The 21,236-nt window shown below is 45.7% G+C and overlaps 1 protein-coding gene across 2 annotated transcripts in view; it reads right to left on the reverse strand.

Moving 5' to 3' along the window:
- Positions 1-1,366: 1,366 nt before the first annotated feature.
- LOC102698741 (mitogen-activated protein kinase 14A) overlaps positions 1,367-21,236 on the reverse strand; it is a 37,429-nt gene continuing 17,559 nt past the window's right edge. Inside the window, exons 4-12 of one of the 2 annotated variants that reach the window (XM_006628425.3) lie at positions 15,731-15,842; positions 14,960-14,989; positions 14,311-14,358; positions 13,888-14,002; positions 13,251-13,322; positions 9,236-9,315; positions 7,443-7,521; positions 6,118-6,291; positions 1,367-4,964 (exon numbers count right to left, since the gene is read on the reverse strand). In XM_006628425.3, coding sequence (XP_006628488.1) covers positions 4,897-4,964; positions 6,118-6,291; positions 7,443-7,521; positions 9,236-9,315; positions 13,251-13,322; positions 13,888-14,002; positions 14,311-14,358; positions 14,960-14,989; positions 15,731-15,842 — 778 coding nt within the window. In that variant the 3' untranslated portion in view covers positions 1,367-4,896. Of the gene's footprint in view, positions 4,965-6,117; positions 6,292-7,442; positions 7,522-9,235; positions 9,316-9,916; positions 9,997-13,250; positions 13,323-13,887; positions 14,003-14,310; positions 14,359-14,959; positions 14,990-15,730; positions 15,843-21,236 lie in introns of both variants that reach the window. The other variant, XM_006628424.3, reaches the window with a different exon arrangement.

Genomic DNA, 21,236 nt, shown 5'->3' on the forward strand with positions numbered 1-21,236 from the left:
GGCTGCTGTCGCATCATCCAGGTTGATGCTGCGCATCGGTGGTGGTGGAGGGGAGTCCCCATTACCTGTAAAGCGCTTTGAGTGGAGTGTCCAGAAAAACGCCATATAAGTGTAGGCAATTATTATTATATTACAGCTTCCCCAGGCAGCTCAGTGAAGAGACTGCCGACATCTTGGCTCCATGGGTGTGTCATGACTGGCTGCCTCTCCACCACAGTCCAGGCCACTGTCCCAGTGTTTCAGTTCACCTTAATCTTGCTAATTTATAAGACAATCTAAAACGTACTTCTCGTTTTCAACGAAGACCAGTCTCGCAAAAAACTGAAGACCACAATAGAGGTCTTTTCTAGTTTATCTACATAGAACATAATATACCAGCTAACATCAAGTGAAAGCTATTCAATTAATCTTAATTGAATGTTAGAAACTTTTGTTTCCTGAGGGATTGCAGGCATTTAGCTTAAAAATGTATGTAATTGACAAATATATTACAATTAATTTGAACTGTTTGACCGAGCTCTTAAATCTGACTGACAGCAACTATCACACTGAGTTCTGCTAAATGTTTTAAGTGGAAAAACAACTCACAACTACTACAATCAAGTTGTTAGTGCATGCCTGGTTTCAAATGGGTAATTCGGCTCAGATGGAGTGGAACCCGGGAGGTGTGTGGTCTTCAGGAGCCAAATTGGGAATTTCTTCATGGGATCAACCCCCCTCATTATCTTTTCCATCAATGACTGACGGGTTCAATTTCCCTCAAGCCAGTTGGTTCCCAGTCCTGGTGAACTGCTCACCTGCCAGTTTTCATTCCAGCTCACCTTAATTAGATAAATCAAGCCTTACAAGATCAAAGACATTGTTTCAATTTGATATCTGCATTGTTTCTAGTCACAAGTTTGGTATTTTATTTCATTTTCAAAATACAATAGTTAAAAGCACCAATACGTTCAAGAGTTGGTACAGTACAGATTAATCCTATTATTGAAGTCAATGAAGTAAATGCAGGGTTTGATTGCATCAGTGAGGGCTTGGTTGAAACAAAAAGCAACAGGTGTGTGCATCACCAAGCCAAGGACTGGGAACTACTGGCTCAAGTAGTGCATGGAAAGCATGCTTTCTAGACCTGGAATGACTACAACCGCTCTTCTCTTGAGCTCTCCAAAATAAAAAAAAACAATTGCAGTAATGTATGTATTGTAGCAAGGCGGACAAGAACTGCCTAACATCACAAATGAAGTCATCCCTAGTGCATTGCATAACTTTACTGCTTTTTTATTTTTATTCAACACTTATTGCTTCAAGAGCAGGGCAATTTTCATGTTGGAAAGCATAAAAGTTATAAAAAAATGAGAAAGACAACAGATTGAAAAATAATAGCCTTTATTTTTAAACAGTGGTACGTTATGGTTACTCTACCGTGGTTTCACAGTTCAATATGGTGAATTGTTTAAGTACACAAAATAATGCGAGTCTTTACTTCTGTACAGTGGAGGTCTATCCCTTCCTCAGAACAAACAAAAACTACATATTGAACTCCAGAGCTTGTTGGCGCACCAGGATATAAATATCTGAATCTAACGTTCTCACCTTTTTAATTATGAATTTACAATTTGTGGTTTCAACATTGCCCTTCAAATTCCTGAAAACACACACACATACACGCACACACAAACGGGCACACACTGAAAGACATGCCTGTTACAGATATTGCTTTTATGAGATCAAGTAATACTATATCATGAAAACACAGTAATAAGTTTTTTTTAAAAGAAAAAAAATGCTATTATTGATATATTTATGTACATCCTGAATTATTTTATATTTATAAAACATGTTCTGGGCTGAGTTTTGCTGGTTTGGGCATGTTTTGTGGTGGTGAAGGAGAAGCACCTTAATCCTCACTAAGCTCGGGCCCCAGTCCAAACAAGAGTGGGTCACATGAGCATTACACCAGGAACAAAGGTTATCCCACTATTTTAACACGACTGCTAAAAATCTGAACTCCCAGAATTCAGTACCAAGTTAATGCAATTAACAGGTCTTCAGTACTGTATGGCCACAGCATCTGCAAGATTTATACGTCTCTTTAAAACAGAAGCACCGAAAGTTTTGGAAGATGTTGTTGAGCTGATCCAATAATGAGCTCATCAAGAACTCAGGTGGACGTACAGACAAATCAGCATTTTAGGCCCAGAGTTGGATCATTCTGCTTTACATCAAGCATCTTCACAATCTCTCTTTAAGGGACAGAGGTCTGCCCCCATAATCTCCTCCTGTCTTCATTCCAACTGAGACCTGAATAGCTTAACTGAACCAAGCCTTTGCTTAATTAGGAGGAGCTGACAAACTTAACTAAAGCGCAGCTGTGCAATTTACTGGAGTGAATTATCATGCATATAAAAAGGTAACCCAGTCCCCCACCCAGGATTCACACCCTCAACCTTCTATTTTCATCACTATAGTCCTAAGAGTTTACTCCACCTTGTGAGATCTGGATGCTTTCTTGATCTCTGCTTGTCATCCATTGAAGGCAAGGGGAATGACTCCACTTTTCTCCGCAGCTCTCGCATTGCTAACGATTCAGAACGAGCTAGAGAGCCCGCTGGACTGCACGGCCTGGTCCCCCGAGGGGAGAGCACCTCTGAGCGGGACGGTGCTGTAGTGCAGTGGGTACCGGCCCTCTGGAGCCCTTGCACCGGGGGGAAGCAGGGAGCTGGAAGAGAGCTTCTGGATGACCAGGGCATGCACCTTTCCTCCCACGGCGGCTCACTGCCCGTGCGAACGGAAAGACACGACTGACAGCAACAAGAGGCCGTCAAGCTGAGAGCTCTGGGAACAATAACCTCCTCCCCACGCGCTTAAAATAACCTCCCCGAGCGAACGTCTAGCACAGGCTAGGACAACAGCTCTTCAGGCTGGCGGCTTTAACGTTCACGCAGATTTCTCAACTTCAATCCCGGCAAAAGAAGGGATTGAAGGGAAACAATCAGGAGGAAGGGCACCTCCGCCCAACCAGGGGAGATTCCTCACCACTAAGGCCAGGCTGTTGTTCAGTAAGCCAGAACCAAATCCCCAAAAAACTACTTGTTTCAGCATAACTGTAGTTTTTCAAACTGCCAATCATACCAGGTGTAAAATGGGAAAAAAAAGATGAAAGCTAAGATGCTTCTCCTCAGGCCTTGTGCACAGGTCAGTATGCGATGCAATGTACATTAAGACAAACTAACAGAGTGCTTGCAGAAGCCTGAAGGGGGCGGGGGGATTACATGCCTAAAACTCATAGTGGAAAGCTACAATAAATAAGGTACTGTGACAAACTGAATTGGTAAGTTATCAAAGGCTTCTCTTTAACACAAGGTCACACCAAAAACAGAAGGTAAAACAAAAATAATAACGAAGAAACATGACCACCCTGCCACCTACACTGGAGCTGGTACCAAGTCTTGGCCATGAAAGTCCCACCTGCCGGTGACCAGGCTGTCCAAAGCTATCGCCACTCCAGCTGCTGTTCAACGGGCTTCAGGTGAACTCGAAATGACCCAGCAGCTTAAAGAGGAGGGCCTGTGCCTAATGGCTCAGCTGGGTAACTCGTTAGTTCACTCAAGCAATTAAGAGTAGGGATGGGAGACCAAAGCAGGCAGGGCTCTGGGGCACAACCACTGAGATTCAACCAAGAAAAGTTGCCTCTCAGTCTTCCCTACTCACCTGTGCCGCTCTCAGGCAGTGCAGGCACGCCATCCCCCCTCCTCTCTCGGGAGTCCTCCGCTCCAGTTACTGGAGGAAGGGGAAACCCCAGGCTATAACAATGCCGTCTTTTAACAACCTTCCTTATTCACCGATGCAATGCAAAAACAAAGGCAGAGGGGGTACATTTTATAACAAGGGACAAGTTAAACACAGGCAAAAGCCTTTGCGCTAGCCTTGGTTGAGAGGTGGAAAATTGGCACAATGAACTAATAACCATTCAAGCTATGTATCGCATTGTATTCAATAAAACAAGACAAAGCATCCTGGGAGCCCCTTATAATGACAGAAATAAGCACGCACCAAAAAACCGAGGTTCTTCTCCTCAAAGAAGAGCTGACAGGCGAGCTCTGGTAACAGCAGAATCGGTCAGGAGAAGCCCGTTTCTGTCAAGGCACCGCTGTGTCACTGAAGGTCACGGTCTGGAATCAGCGCTATGGCTTGAAACAGGAAAACTTTGCTGAATTCCATCGGTGACTCGCCATTGCAGAGCGACTGCCGACAGCACAGTGCTCACCCGTGTTGCATAAAGATCTCCCTGCGTACAAAATGAGCCTTTCCTTTCATTTAAAACGAGGAACACCAGCTCCGGGCAGTAAGCTGATCAATGCACACTGTCAACTTGCACAGCCTCATGGGAAACCACTGCTGTATACCGCACTGGCTCACAGGTCTGCGCCTGTTAATTGAACAATTCTCAGCAGCAGAAATGGACAAGTCATGCAACAGATACAAACTGTCGGGAGCTTTTTTTTCTCCTCCCGTTTTCTTTAGAAATACTAAATTTCTCCCAACTCTAAAAAAGACTACCTTATTATTAAGTCTGCATTATAAATGGCATGTCTGCTTTTAAACTATAGCTTTAAAAACAGGCAATCCGGCAACTGCTTTTCCTTTTCCTTTAACTGATTATATAAAGGGAAGTCTTGGACTCAGTTCTGAGACCTATCCAGAGTGTTTCCACACAACACAATACTGCAAGCAGGAGAGAAAATAAAACAGTTAAAAGTACAAAAAGAATCGCCTTTGCCCCTTTGCAACCCCCAAGGGGAACCCAGCACTGAGCTATAACAGGCACTTGAATGACGGTGGTTTCAGAAAGTCCGGAGAGCAGCCAGGCGCTAACGGACTGGATGTCCCCCTAAAGCCTCATGACTCCATTTCGTCACCATCGAAGACCGGCGGCTCGAAGCTGATCACCTCTTCATAGGTCAGGCCTGGGGGAGACAGAAGATAGCACCCCAGTGAGCCCATCTCTACTACAGGGGCACAGTCGCCCTTCTGGAGACAGCATTCTCTAGACGGCCGTTTCGCCTTCAGACTGCGCAGCAAACAGAACAGGAAATTGGATCACCGGTTAACCTCCTGGAGGCTGTTTTTCTCTGCAGGAAGGTTGGCAATATTTTAAGACGTCTTTGATTTCGCAGCTTGAACACGACTGCCACCAGTGACTCTGCAGTACATCAGTAGAAGTGTGAGCCTCACCACCCCTGCTTAAGCTGTGCACAACTCCACTCACTTTTCCCAATGAGCTAGTTACTACTCCTCTGTTCTGTAAGGACGTCTAGATGCACTATACTGTCAATCTCATTCTGCAATTAGACACGTTTGCAAGATTTTACAATGCACTTAGTTTTCTGTTGTTTTCCATTCTTTGTAACATGCGTTTCTCAAAGCCTCTGTGATATTACCATGCTTTATCACCTTGATCAACTTTTACAGCAGTATGCCACAGTAAATCATTATAAGAAAACCTTTAGTTAAGTATTTAATTACCATGTTCACACCAATACCCGAAAGTACTGCAGAAAACATGAAGAGAAAGTGATCTATTCCGAGATAAAGCTGATAGCCTACCGAGTGGCTCAACCACCGGAATGCATGCTGAACTCTGAAGTTACTGAGATTCGAGCCTGGATCATGTGACCAGCATAACCCAGACAGCAGTGCTCAGCCAGCTGTGTGCAGGAACAGGACTGGAGTAAGGATGACAACGTGGAAATTAGTCGGCCAGGGCAACACAGCAACCCCCTGTGGCCTTCCAGGCACTTGCAGGCATGTGGTGATGTCAGCAAGCACATGCCTCTCCTCCAGTCAGTGCTGAACCTCCTGTATGAGGCTGTGATTTCAGCAATGTGTTAAAAGACAAGAGGCTCGAAGGTGGGTGGATCCAAGAAGTCTGCCTACACTTCCTCAGTCTCTAGGGTGCAAAGTCTTGGGACTCATAGCTGCAAACAGCAAATTGGGTTTGCAAATAATTGGCGAGTCTAAATTAGAAGAACAAGCAGTCTGAGCACAGGCGGAAAAATTCTGCGTTAATGCCCCAACAGGGGAACAGTGGAGAGGGACAGATGAGTGAGAGATACTCACGTTTCCACTCCTCGATCTCCAGCTCCCGGCTCTCAAAGCTCTGGTCGTAGGGTTCGGCTTCAGGCTCGTCGTCTGGGTCGTGGTACTGAGCAAAGTAAGGGTGGGCCAGCGCCTCTGCTGCGGTGATCCGCTTGTCTGTGTCCAGAACCAGCATCTTCTCTAGCAGGTCCACCGCTGAGAGAGAAGAAAACAGTGCAGCCTTGAGAAACTCATGCTCCCAGTGAACAGCACACACCTCCAAGCTCAATTTGGGCATTTCTGCACAGAGCAAGCAACACTCACGCATGCTTCATAAGAAGTGGTGCGCAACCTGTTGATCCACATGAAACTGTAACAGGAAAGCAGTTCATCCTCTAGGCCAGCAGAGTGTAGTGGAGGAACCTCTAGCTCCAATTGAAAAATGAATAGGAAATATTTCTATTATAAATTTGATTCTACGTTCAAGCACACCATTGGTGCCGTGCAGCTCCAGTCTGCTGGCAGTTAGGTTTGGAGCAGCTATCTCCTGCCGAAAGCACAGGCAAGTTGGTTAGACACATTCGACAGAGTCAGATTAGGACAAACGCCCGGCCAGAGTCACGCTAGTGTTACAAGAAGAACCAGTGTAACTCAGCACTGAGTGATCTTGTACCCTGCTGCTGGAAACTTCGCATTTTTGGATTTTCCACTTGCAGGAGTGGAAAAACTGTTGCCAATACCTGTGAAGCATTCATGACTCAAGAAGGTTGGCTGTGTCTTTCCATGTTCTTGTCATTAATATGAAGATCAAAATAAATACATGCACTTGGGCAGGGCTGTTCCCCCCCAAAGAATCTAAAGATTTAAATTGAGAGGGAAAGAAGACAATCATAAGTAATTAAAACTTTAAAAAAATGCATCCATCAAAATTCGATCGCAGTAGAATTCTACAACTACTGTATGTAACAAAAATGTGAGAATGTTCCAGTAACATCTGCCACCAATTAAGTGGGAACCACATAGAAGCTTGTAGTTTGTTTGTTTTTTTCACTTTCAATGCCTGTTTTTAAGGATTCGTAGCAATTCATGTTGACACTTTTAACATTCCAAACACCGGGCTTTGTTTTTGATGAAATGACATGCGTTTAGTATTTTTCTATCCTGAAAAATATCACTGTTCAACTGGAAAACCCATCTCTCTACTATCAAAAACATGGCCCACTGCCCAAGAAGCAAACGATGAGTTGTCTTTGCATATCAGAATACATCCAGGCTGCAGTCACACAGGCTGGTTGGTATCGGCAAAGCTTTCACCCAAGTCACCCGATTCCTTACAGGAACCAGCCCCTCTCCGCCCCTGTCCTTACCCAGAGGGTTGGCTCCGATGAAAACGTCAGCAAAGTTCCTCTTTGGCATATGTGGCAAGGAGTTGATGTAGTTCCTCGCCTGTCAGAAAAGTTCAACAAAACTCAGATGTGGGGCAAAAACCTTTAAAACAAAAACACTTTCTCCAGAATCATTCAGTATCAGTAAATGTCACCCAAACCCTGCTCACAGTGTTCAAGTCAGGAAAACGTGTGATTTTAAGCAATCATCTCTGCATTTAAAGCAAGGTGCGTTCACATTTGAAAAATTTCAGCGTGCAATTCTGCAGTCACAATCCTATCAGACACAGCACGGTCACTCTTTAATCACCACAAATTGTAATGCTGAGGCATTCGTAAATTAAAGCCCTCCCACTGACAGAAAGTCATTCAAATACTGGCAAAGAGACTAGTTTTAAACAGGGGTGCAGTGCCCGTTGTTCTGCTGTGCAATTTCAGCATGATGTGAGACCACAGTGTCCTGGGTAGAGACTGACCCAGATAGAAGAGAGAGAGGGGGAGCAGCTAGAGAGGAGAAAGGCAGAGCATGTTGCCAGAATGGAGATCGCCGATGCGAAGGGTGGGTCGTCAGGAGAAATCATTTTTCTTCACTTCAGTTTTTCCAGAGGGAAAGCCAGTTCAATGAAACTAGACAATCTCTCCACCTTTAACTGGGAGTTGCCTCAGGACAAGTTCTTCGCCTGCTTATTTAGCATTAGTAATGAGCTATTTCTTCACCCTTGGGGAAATGTGCCTTTGACATCTGCCCTAGCTATTGTTCAGCTGTGCTGTTGCATGTTGGAACCGATGTAAACTTGTACTGCTCAAGTTCCAAATGTATTTTGAAAACCAACCTACTTTCCTGAATTCCTCCTAAACTGAAATGCATCTTAAAACTAACATGTTAAAAATGACTTTTCCTAAAACATGTTTGCGCAGTGGTTGTTCTATTAATAACATTTTCCTCATTTATGCAACTTTGAAATGGAAAATTTGAAATGAAGTGTAAAGGAACTTGCATTTAATGGCAATTTTAAAGTTAAAATAGATTAAATCAGCAAATTAGATTTCTGGGTAACCGTGCTATGCAAATCATGGCATTGCAAGATCCAATCAAAATGTGGGTGCATCTCCTGCAGTGCTATAATTTGCCTGTATTGTGCAACAATACCTTCATCCGTTAAATACTCACACAAACAATGGAGCATCTCATGTTTAACCACTGCCAGCACATCAACGAGGTGAGATGGTGAAGATTAAGTGCTGCTCACTGCTCCTTGTAAACATGCCAGTGCGAGTTTGCAAACATGCCGTCGAGGTTTTCTGTGTTGCCTGGCTAGTCAAAAACCCCGAACGCCAGCAGTCCCAAAATGCCCTGGAACCCGTCCAGCCAAAGAAACAGCTCTGTTCTGTTCTCATTTCTCTGAATGGCACAGGAACCCTCAGTGTACGCCAAAGTCTCCAGCACAGAAGATTTAGAATGTGCATTCACACATCTGAAGGACAGCCCGGCCCATGTTCAGCAAACAAAACCAGAACCGCTCCCTTTTTACCAAGGCCATCTAGTCGCTGGGGTTTAAAAAAATAAAGGCAGGCTCTGGGCTTATCTGTACAACAAACGCATGAAGTGTGAAGTGTGAACTCAGCCGCTGTTTTGCTCCCCAAGACTAGTTCTACAGCAGCAGTACAAGAGTCTTTTGTGTCCCTTCCCAGCAAGGCCGCAGTGCCAGCCTGCCCCGTGTGCCTGGTGTGTGGTAACGTGGTGCATCTCTCTCGGGGAGGAGGGACTGGCTCACCTCATGACTTGGCATCCTGCTTATTAGAGAGGCAGGAGGGGTTCCTGTCAGCCGCATTATCTGTTGAAGCTGGTTTATATCTTTAAAACCCAGGTCAAGGGGGTTGTCGGCAAACACACAAGTTAAAACAAAACGCAGAACGATTTCGCTTTCACTCCCCCACCCCTCCACGGTCACCACGATGGGGTGAGGTCCTATATAAAAGGGGGTATCAACCACTCTCAAGACAATGGGGGTGGGGAAAGAGAGAGGGGGCAGAAAGGAGGAGGAAAAAGCTCAGACCATGCAGGGTTAGAATAGCAAGTGTTAGGAGGAGACATGCGTTAACGGAGAGCAAGGTGCAGAAGAGAAAAAACAAACGTGAATGAATTTATTCTTCGGGGAAAAAAGTCTGAAGAGATCACTGCCGAATACGTTGAAGTAGTAATGGCAAGAAACACCAGTGCGATTTTTAGTTTTATTCCCACTCCCCTGCTGGCTTTGCAGATCAGGGGTCTTCTCGATTCTGTTACTATCTATACAACCAATAAAAACGCACAGACGCCGCTAGACATGCTACATAGGCACACAGACTGATAAGATGATCAATGAATCAAATAAGTAGTATTAAATCACCAGGCCTTTCACTACATGAGAAAAACAATGCAGGCAAAAGTGACAAAAACACAAAAAAAAACTCACAGACTCTGAAGATATTTTCATCAAGAGCTCTGGCCCTGGTGTCCCGACGAGCATCATAATTAGCTTCAACTGATCAATATCTATCACACCAACATAAAGGAAAACGCAGGGGGAGTGGCTCCGGGGGTGTGGCAGAACCAATACTGGGATGAAGACAGGCGTGAGGCGCACACGGTGAAGCAGATTGGACTGGTGCATTCACGTTATTCTTACTGATGCGGTTGCCCTTTAATCAAATCGTATCTTTATGCAACTGTGTCAGGCTTTAAAACAAAAACACTCATGCTGTCCCACTACCACAAACGCCAAGCTGTCACTGGCGAGTGCTGCAGAGAAAGTCTGTGGAGAAGAACACAAAGAAGGCTTAGCTGAAGCTTGTTTCTCACCTCCCCCCCAAAAAAAATCACTTTGCAAACTAAAAAGAAAATCTACATTTGGGTTAAACGTCAAAGGTGGCAGTTAAGGAAGCAGTAAACAAAGCCAAAAAAGCTAAAATGCCGACAAGAAAGCACTGCAATGGATCCCTGCCCACCATCGCCTGCAGAGATACTAGACTATGGTTTGGCTTCCCATAGCTCTCCTTTCCCTTGGCTTCAGTTTCCCTTAGCTCTCCTTTCCCTTGGCTTCAGTTTCCCTTAGCTCTCCTTTCCCTTGGCCTCAGCTTCCCTTACTCGCGCTCTGGGAGTCTGATATCGGCACGTGCTTGCTGTGTAAAGAATAAACTACAAACTCCGAGGTGTCTTCCTTCAACGCAGGACAAGGTGTTTGGAATCCCTGAATGCATGAAGCGGGAGAGATACTGGGAGCCTTTGGGAAAAACTAGACAAGACTGCCGAAAGAACTGGCGACAGTACTCTGATGACGGGGACAGCTTGGGTGAACAACTTCCCCGCACAGGGAAGACGGACAAGCCGAATGTACATAAGACACAACAGCCGCTCTTTTTTAAAAAAATGCATCTGTCATGAAGAAGCCACATTGTGTCGTGTCTGCTTTTGCGAGTTTAATTTAGACCACATGTACTACTGTGGAAATGCAAAGCTGACATCAGCACACAGTGGGGGAAAAAAAAACATTTTAAATAAAAATTCTTCTACAGAGTGATTTTATTTTAACTGTGCACAGCTGCTGCTACCATCAGAAAGTCGCTTGAGAATCAAGAATTCTAGACTCTACATTTAAATGTCTAAAAAAAGTTGCTCAATACATGCCTTTTCACACACACTAAAAGCCACCTAACATTAAAAACAGCTCGAACGAACATCTTGGCATGCTGAACGCTCAGTTCAGTTTTTCATTCATATTTCAAGCCTTTGAGAAAGAAAAAATAATTATGGGAGATGTGAGAGCGGTTAGGCACAGTGGGTGTTAGAGGCGGGTCAGGAAGCAGGATTAGTGCCACACAGAGGTGAAAGGTGAGAGGTGAGAGGTGAGAGAGCAGGCAGGCCCATGTGATTGTACTGGCATCTTCACTCCTGGCTGCAGGCAGCACAAGCTGTGCCTCCGGTGTGCCCAGGCACAGCTACAGCACAAAACACAGGGGCACAGCGATCCAGGAGTTCACACAACCATGCATGGCACCACCAAACAAAATCAACAAAACACCACACAGAGGTGTGCACCCAGATCACAGCTGAGGAGGTGAAAGCACTACCTGGCCTGGGAGGTTCGCTGACTAACCTTGTTCCTGTGCATTTCCTGTGTGGTTGATTTTTTAACTTTTAGAATAGCCAATGACTTTTTTATATGGAATCTATTCAGATTTTGTGATGGTGTGTTCAAATCGGGGATCATAGGAGTGACTCCTGTGCCAGCAATGGCAGGAAGAGGAATTGCAGAAAGAAAGGCTCGGAGCTGCCCACTGGATGAGCTGTCTTCTGACACTACGAGCTCTGTAGGGACCTACAGGAGGTTTGGCACCATCCAGAGATGGGGCAAACACCTTACATCTCAAGGCCCCAGTGTTGTTTTTGAAAGAACAGCTCTTGATTTATTTCCTAGTTACAGGACCACTCCTGACAAACGCAGCAGCTTCTTGCTGGACTGCACTTTACCATTGAATAAAGAATGAACCTGCCTCGTGATCTCAGCTGGGGAACGTAACATGTGGGGTCCCGTAGCAGACAGGTGTCCTCGAGAAGTGAGTGGCGCAGCCACTGCAGGGCAATTGCAATTGCTGTCCTCGCTCCCAGGCTGTGATCCGAGCTACTCAACCCAAAATCATAAGTCTGGGAGAAACATCCCATCATTTCACCCCAAAAGAACACTTAACAGGATCCTTTCTGGTTGTATTTGCACATTTCCCGATTCCCCAAATCATAACACTGTCATTTTGCTCATCAACACATTAAATTAAGCTGCTTCTTTTAATCTTAAAAACACCAAAGCAATCGCTGATGTAGAGGGAACTCTTTACCTGAAGTATGAACCCCTGACACCACATCCCAGCAGAAAGATTCCATTTGAACAGTTTAAACCTGCTGTTTTTAAATTAACAACTATAGTATGTACACAAATTGCTTACAAACACTAGTTATGCCGCTTTCAGGTACAGCCTGTGGGGAAAACGCACATCAAAAAAACAATAAACCATCTATTTCAGGTTTACATTGACAACTTGCAGAGAATTTACTATATTTTACATTACAGGCTGTAAGCCAAGAGGGGCTGCTCCCTCCCAAGATCATCCTGGCATGTTCAGTTCAGCCTGAGTTCACAAGGGCACATAGGCAGGTCAGAGCTTCTTCAACACCCTCCTTCAGAGCTCTTCAGTAAGGTACAAAAACACACGGCACAAGGCATCAGCCTCTGAAAGCAGGCCTGGGGGACAGTTTGCAGACTCAACATGTAGTGTAGTCCGCACAGTGGCACACCACACGCCTAACAGGCTACAGGGAGCAGTCAGAACAGCGCTTAGGTTTGGGTTTCAATGGAGGTGACCCACCTGCCAAACAGAAGGCAATGAATTAAGCACCTTAACCTGCACAATTCATATTAACCAGCAGGCCATACTGCAAAACTGCTCCTCTTGTTTGCGCACTGAACTAGCTGTGCCACAGACCGTTCCTACAAAAGGTGGTCAGGGTGGGTGGCGAGAGAACAATTCGGTTCAGCTTGCGTGACGGTTTTCATGCTGGGAGGTGGCATACTGTCCCAGAAACAGAAGCCCAGGACAAGCCCAAGAAGAGCTGCTTTTCATCAGGAGCACATTCGAGAGGCCCCGTCTGTAAGGCCCGAGGCACTGACCTGGGCCAATACAACAAGAAAAAAACTCAACGACATGAAGGAATAGCTTTTAAAGCCTTGAGGTACTGATATATGATTGAAAGGATACGATCTGTGCCAGGAAACAATGTCCTTCCAGTCAGCAACTCAGCCATTATGCATCCCACAGACCAAATGTCCACTGCAAGAGAAGAACACACACAGTGGACACAAATCTTAAATCACGGCTGAGCCAATCCAATCCCATGGTGATGCCACCTGGAGCCCAGCTGATTTCGAGGTGGAAAGTTTGCAGTGCCACACAGCGCCTGCTCTAAACCAGAAGTGTCAACTGTGACAACCACACAGAAGAAACTCCCTGGGTTGACTAGATTAGATTTTCAAATTGCACTTGTCAGTCATAGTCTGTGAAGGACATTATACCCTCCCGGCTCCACTTACTGGACTTTGAGGTGAGCCTGTATGGGGAAGTAGAATAGAGCACTGCTCTGCAAATCTGAGGGCCCAATTCAACATCAACTTTTTAAATTAGAACCAATGACATTCAGCTTAATCAGTCAATGAGGTGTTGCCAGCCTTTAATAACAAGGTAATGTTTGGAAGGAGACTCGGGAAGGGATAACTAGATGTGTAGTGTATTACTTTGAAAAGGCTTATTTTGTAAGCCGCTCTGATTAAAAGCGGGCAGGCTCCTGCTCGACTCCTCGGGTGCCTGCCCCCTGTGGATGCGTCTGTGTGAGCCCCACCTGTCATGTTGTAGTGCATCCAGTTGAGCATGATCTCGGGAGCCCTGTACCAGCGCGTCGCCACGTAGCCCGTCATCTCGTCGTCTGTGTGGCGGGCCAGCCCGAAGTCCAGGATCTGGTGGGGGGGGGGGGGGGGGCGACAGACAGAAAGCCCAGTCGTTCAGGCTGCGCGATTCCACAAAGAAAAGGCAACTTCCTGTTCTTTTCTGACCAGCAGCACGTTCTCGCTCCAAAGGCCCGGTCTGGAAACAGACACGGTCACAGCGCCAATGCCTGGGCTCCAGATCCTACACCCACACGCTCCCCATCTACCTTCACGGCGTCCCCCTGCCTTAGCCAGATTGGGAAAACGCAGGACTACGAGCGTCACTCTGGTTGCCGGCAGAAAGGAAGTAGCTTCAAACACAACCGCTGCGCTCTCACCTTCAGCTCACAGTCCTCGTTGACCGCTAGGTTGCTGGGTTTCAGATCCTGCGGAGGAAAGCAAAGCGCACGTCATGTCTGTGCAAAGCAGCACTGATTTTTCCGCCCCACCTCCCCCCACCCAAAATAAACAGTATCTTTAGGCCTTCCACACACAGGGAGGAAATGAGCTCCACTTTGTGTGTTTGTAAATGGGGTTAAAGCTCCTTCCATGGCCTGAGCTCAGTACCAGTGCAGGTAACAGGGCGGCATGCAAGAGTCAGGGCCGTGCCCGTTGGCTTAATTACCTGGGACAATATTGACAGAGGGAGGACTGGCAGAGGTACCGAGCCGACAGCCAGGGCAAGCCGGTCCAAGCCACTCTGTCCCTTCCACAGGAATCGAATGCCAATTAAATCACATCATGCAGATGGCAAAAAAAAAAAAACACCACCAGCTTGGCTAGCCAAGACAACAGCCAGCCCTGATGGGGGAGAGGGGGAGGAAGGCCTAAAATTAAAAAAAAACTGTTTGCTTATAGATAAGAAGGTGGTTTTGAAATTGCCTCTCATCTCCACTGGAGTAATTACCAGGTTTAAAAAAAAAAAAGCTGTAAGTGCTTTCATAATGTGCACATGGCTACTGTAAAACTGAAAAGTAAGACACTTACTCTGTGAATGATATCCGCTGAATGGATGTACTAAAAGAGAAAAAATAAAATGGGCAAGTTGTGCATCAAAAAGACAGGAGCGTCTTTCAACTGCAGAGTCCAGAGAGCATTAACCGTGATGACTCAAAGGGCAGACTTTTTCCTGCATTACACATTTTAATATATTTCTGCAGTGAGCCTGTTCTTAAAATTCTCTCTGTTGTGATGCCAAGCACGGTACAGCACTGACATACCACACTGCTGCTCCAGGCAGATAGCCCCCAGAGGGCTGCCAGGGCAGAAACAGTGCTGCTTCTGCAGAGCTCCCTCTGTGGTTAAAGATCACATCATTAAAATATAATTTGCGTTTGCTACCATATGATTATAATAATGGACTGCATGATCCCATTCTCATGCACGTATCCCACTCACCAGAGAGTGAAATGATAAAACCTAGTTATATTTTTGCACAAACTGTGGACAGTTTTGGACTGGCCCTACAACAACTTCAGCTAAGGTCCGGCAAGGTGCTGTACCTGCCTGAAGTATGAACCCCATCATATCTGAAATCTGCTTATTGACTGGGTGGTCAGTCTCTATGGCTTGCAGATTCAACTATTCAAAATCAAACTGGAAAGTATGTGAAAGTGCATTCCTTCAAGACACAACTGGATGAGTAACTAATAATTCTAATAATAGCAACTAATAATAACTATCAAACTATATGGGCTGAAAGGCTTCCTGTCATTGGCAACTGCTTCTGTCCTTCCTGTATGTATCAGGAGTCTGTACCTTCAGGCCACGCAGAATCTGGTAGATGAGGAACTGCACATGGTCGTCTGTGAGCTTCTGACACTTGACGATGTTGTTGAGGTCGGCACCCATCAGGTGAGTCACCAGGTACCTTCAATGACAAACACAGAGTTCAAGAACCAGCACTAAATCTCTGCTCATTTACTTTCGATGTTTTCTGAAATAACAGATGTCTGACAAACAATACAATGAAGTGGACTGTAAACACAAGAGGATAATTAACGCCTTGCATTTATGGTACACGTTTCCCAGAGTGCTTTGCGTATGGAAGAGGACCCACTTCATCGACCTCCATTATTTCAAGGGAAGGATTAACCTTCTTGGTCTGGGTGAATTCCATATACAGGACTTCAATAGATCAAGTAGCGCAGCCAGACACAAATTTCATAGACAAAAAAGGAGAAAAGTACACCATGTCAGCCCCAATGTACTACAGCATATTCCAATACATTATGCACAACAAACTGGTACTCTCTGAACTGAGCTGCCGGCCTCTTGCTTTATTTCCTGTCCTTTCCAACTGCCCTTCAAAGCTTTGATGAGCATTCTTGATTTAACAGATAAGATCACTTTAATGGCCATATACAATTTCTTGCATTAGGAATTCATCTTTTCGCATACCCCAGCTTACTCTCCATGAGACACACAGACGGGGAGAGAAGCTTGGGGTCAGAGCGCAGGGTCAGCCACCTATACGGCTGCTCAGGGGCCCAACAGAATGGGATTCCTCCACCGGCTGCAGGATACCAGCTAGCAACCGTCCAGCCACAGTCGCAGATCCTCAGCCACAGAGCCACCCACTGCCATATAGTAATTGACTATTAGACGAATTACTTCACCAAACACTCACTAACTAGCTCAGAGCGGTTAGCAATACTCTGCACTTTTCTGAAAATGGAAGATTTCCGTTTCCTTCCTTTAAGCCCTTCCTTCTTCAACAATCTGAAGCCCCAGTTTACAATGAACAGCCCCCTTTTCTGTATTTTAAGCTGCACCTTTTCTGAAGTTGTTTTCCCCAAGACAAAACGATTCCTGCCTTCCTTCTTCTCTCTGGTCTTAATTCTCCGACACACGTTTGAGTTTAGTACAAGTATAACCGTAGGTGATGTACATTGAGAGTCTTGTAATCAAGAGTGGCATGCAGGAGTGCTTTACTGTATTTGTGCATCAGGTCTGTAGACAAGAATTTCTTCCCAACTGCATCAGGGCTGTTGCTTTTCCTCGCTTGTGTGCTTCAATTTGAAAACAAAACGCTAAAAGGTCAAATATTTTCCCAGCTAAGTATCCACCAAAGTCAACAATTTTATTACAACCGCGGTTACCAATCAGCACTTATTTTATAGAACAGATGTTCCTGTCTGACGCTACATTTATTGCTAAACATCCCGAACAACATCAACAAAACAGAAATGGAAATTAAAAAAATAATGTGCTTGCTTTAAAAAAAATGAATTTGGTTTAAACTGAGATTCAACATTAATTGTTGAAGCTCTTTGGTCAGCTCTGCACATTTCTTATATTGAGAAACCATATAGAGAACAGAGGCTCTCTGAAGTCACTGTTAATTTCTTTTGATCGTATCAGCAAAAGCATCGCTTCAAAGCAAGCAGTTTTGCAAAGGTAAAGACTATTTATGCCTACAAAAACTGGAAGAGAAACACTTTCATTTACCCATTTCCATCTGGGAGTAAAGACTTCCAGGAACAGAGTGGTTTCTCAACTCAGCCCAACCTTTGTCTCTCATGCCTGTTCCCACTCCATTAACAGCACCTATCAGTGTCCCCATCGCAGAAGGAATGCCATTAGGTACACAATGTACACCTATACACTGAACAGCTGTGACTGCTCGCAACTGAAGCCTTGTGAAACAACTCATTACTTGGTCATTTGTCTTCCCCAGAAAAAAAAAAACAACTTTGCAAAAGTAGAAAAACTGTGATCTACATACAACAACAAAAACATGCCTAGCTGTTGCACTGAAAGAGGCCAGGAAGTAATATCACCTTGCACACACAATATTAGATTTGTGGTTCTATCTTAAAGGGCACAAGCTAGCAAGGTTTACTGTAACAAATGACCAGACTGCTGCATAGTGTGCTTGAAGCAGTCGGACTTTCCTGTTCCTAAATAGTATAGCTCTAAATACCCTCTGTCCCAGCATCCCCCGGGTGGGGTCCAGAGGTCTCCGAGAAATTTAGATATATTCTTAGCTGTCGTTTCCGGACAGTTCCCACAACGGCACAGACTCCACGACAGGCCTGGCTTGTCCTCCACCTTCACAATTCTCCCTTCACTCCAGTTAGCTGAGCTGCAGCCGAGTAGTCAGCACACAGAAACCACACCACTAGCACCTCCTGTAACTTAAATGACACCCTACTGATCAGTAGCTCCCTAGGCCTGAACACTATGGTTTCAGATTCCTTCTGTGCACACAGCTGTCTTCCTGCTTTGACCTCAGATGCCCTAATATTGTGTTGCATTAGTCTGAGACAGCAGGACACTCAGTTTCTATTCTCCCCCTTAGGGCCCAGGGCAACAGTTCAAGGGGAGAGCAAAGCAGAGGGCAAATCAAGGCAGTCTGAAAACAAGTGCTGCTTTTCTTAACCCATTAATGGCTGACCTCCACCGGTAGAAGGAGAAGAAGTCTCTTTCTCCCCCACTACAAGTTCACTAATGGGAGTCCACGAAGTGAATGTAGGCTGACCACAGCAGACATGGCCAAGTCCGACTCTTTGAAAAACCGCTTCACCTGGTAAAACATAAGTGATATCCTGATTTCAGAAACAAGCTAGGAACAATCATACGTCACTTCACACCGCCCGTACGTGTAACTCTGGCTCACAGCACGAGCTCTACAGCACAGGGGTGTCACGGGATCAAGCCCAGGCTGCATCATTAATCACACGCGACAGGGATTCCCAAATGGCGCAGGGCTGGCCACTTCCTCCAGTTGGAGAAAGCTCTCCTTTAAGGCACTGCCGAGAATGCTACCGGTCACATGACGAATGGCTTGCACACTGAGTAAGCCAAGGCCAATAGTAAACGATCATACCATACTGTGAAGGTACAAAAGAGCTGTGGGAGTCTGTAACAAGCTATGCAGCCATGTTGCTGTATCAAAGACCCTGGCTTCCTTCAACAAACTAGATCCTTGGACAGATTAACTACCGAACAGACTAAAAACAAATGGCCTCTCGTTTGTGGATGTGCTTTAAAAACAGATTAATAATTTCACAGTGTTACTCTTTATCCAAGTAAACGTATTTTGGCACCTAACTGGAGGTCAGCATCAATCGTTGCAGGTTCAGAATGCTGCCAACTGGGTGAGTTTGTTTCCATGGAGACCGTAGAAGAATGGATGCAGTTTTCCTGTGTAGGTGCAGCTCCTCGTCCACACTGCGGACACCCACACGTGCTTTACACTGCTAGCATCCCGAGACTGAAGCGGCACAGAAACAAAATCAACCAGCCTGCCGCAGGGAATAACGCTGAGCATCTCCCTAACAGCAGAATCATTCTTGCACCACTCCTGCAAACAAGATACAAACAAGGCCCCAACAAAAGAAAATTAAAAAGTTATCTGCAGAAGTCACTTAACTGAAAGCCTTACAATGTACAGGTGAGGTGCGAGACACTTTCCTGAGGAGTTTAGGGTGGAGATTAAATTTCTAGGCTTACCTTGCCCCTATAAATATATACAATATACAGAGCCCTAGCCAAGACACACGCAAGAAACCTTTGAGACTGTTCGGCTTTATCGCTCCCCGCTGCAGTGTTATCACAAGCCTTCTGTGTGAGCATCTAGCTCAGGCCCTGCAGGAAGCACAAAGCTGGGTTGCCAAAAACTGCAGCGATGGTGCCTTCTCCCTTTTCTGCTTGGTGCTGCATGCCAGATTCATTACCTGTGCCTGTTTTATAACAACAGAAGGGTTCTATTGAACAGTTTTAACCAGGGGCTAACGAAAGTCCTGGCGCTTATGTCCACAGTCCCACAGTCCTGCCGAAAGGCGTCCGTGGCGAAGGTCCCAAGTGTGCGAGCATCGTGCAGTCTGCCTCAGAGTGGGCGGCACTGAAACCTGAGTCATCTCTACTGCTGCATGACCGCGATTAGAGCTTCCTGTTAACACTAACACAGAACACGGCACGCTCGGCCACAAGCAAGGAGACCAGAAGAAAAACAACAACCACACAACTTTCCTGTCTCCACTCCAGTGCCCGAGCGCACGCACATGCTCAACAGGCAATGCTGGATATAACTTTCAAACACAAAATCTGCACTGCACAGCCTGGCATGATGCGCAAACCACTCGCACCTGGAGACGTCCAAGTGAATGAGGAGACTTCTAGAGTTTCACATGGAAATCAGGACCAGAATATAAAATAAATGAGTATCGGGTCCAGGTTCACAAACTGGGCCCATCAGGCTCAACAGTGACTGGAGTCCAGACACCCAGAGCTCAGGAAAAGCAGGCAATTAGGAATAAGGTCACTGCTGAAGCTAGTCCCTGGGACAATATATGAGATCACAAGAATTCTGACCTCAAAACTCCTAACCATCAACCCTCTTAAATTTCCTTAAGTTCAACACTCAACTTGAAGTTCACAGAGTGCACCTGAACCCTCGTAGAGGGAAGCACTTGAAGCTGGTTCTGAGTCCCCTGTAGGCACCTCCTCACACACTGCAGGTGCCACTGATAGTGGTCATGTTCTCCTCTCGTTTGTGCATTATCCTCAAGAGGGATCATCCCTGTCCACCTGTACTGTTACTAGGGGCCGGTCCCCTGGGCCTGGGCCTCCGACATCAGCAGGAACAGATCTGGCTGGGTGGTCTGACTGCTCCACATCCCCTCTCCTGGCGTCACGGCCTCCTGGCCTGTCTTGAGATCACCGATGGGAGGATTGCGACTGTGGGAATCAATGGTGCCAGTGGGGGCTGGCAGAGGCTTGGAGTGCTGCTGCTGGCACAACCAAACCTTGCTGCAAGGGGGCTCTGCTGTAGCTTCAACCGCAATTAGTTTAGAGTTTTGCTGTTGCTCCTCAAAGTCAGGCTGAACCTACTCTTGTCGTCACTACAGGTAGCCCAATTTACAAAAGGTGCATCACGCTATTTAAAATGGAGCTAGAAAACTGAAACCCTCAACATTTAATTTAAAAACAGATCCATATTTTCTTATAAAAACACTCAAATCAAGATAAAGAATGAAGGGGCGTTGGTGGACTAGGAAGGGGCCCTGCTTGTAAGTAAAGGGATGTTAACCTCCGTCTCCTGGCTCAATTCCACTCTGGGCTTGTACCATCTTGCCTCCCGAAATTTCTCCCTTCATTTTATCTGCTGGTACATAAATACAGCCACGCCTGCACTTCAGGGGTGGATGAAGTGGATCCCCTCCTGTAAGTAAAGCTATTATTTACCTATTATTTCTTACCGTTATCGTGCATGGAACTGGAAGGCAAAGGACAAAACAGGTCCCAGGAAAAGGTAAGA

Source organism: Lepisosteus oculatus, chromosome 5, assembly GCF_040954835.1.
Source record: "Lepisosteus oculatus isolate fLepOcu1 chromosome 5, fLepOcu1.hap2, whole genome shotgun sequence".
Taxonomy (NCBI): Eukaryota; Metazoa; Chordata; class Actinopteri; order Semionotiformes; family Lepisosteidae; genus Lepisosteus; species Lepisosteus oculatus.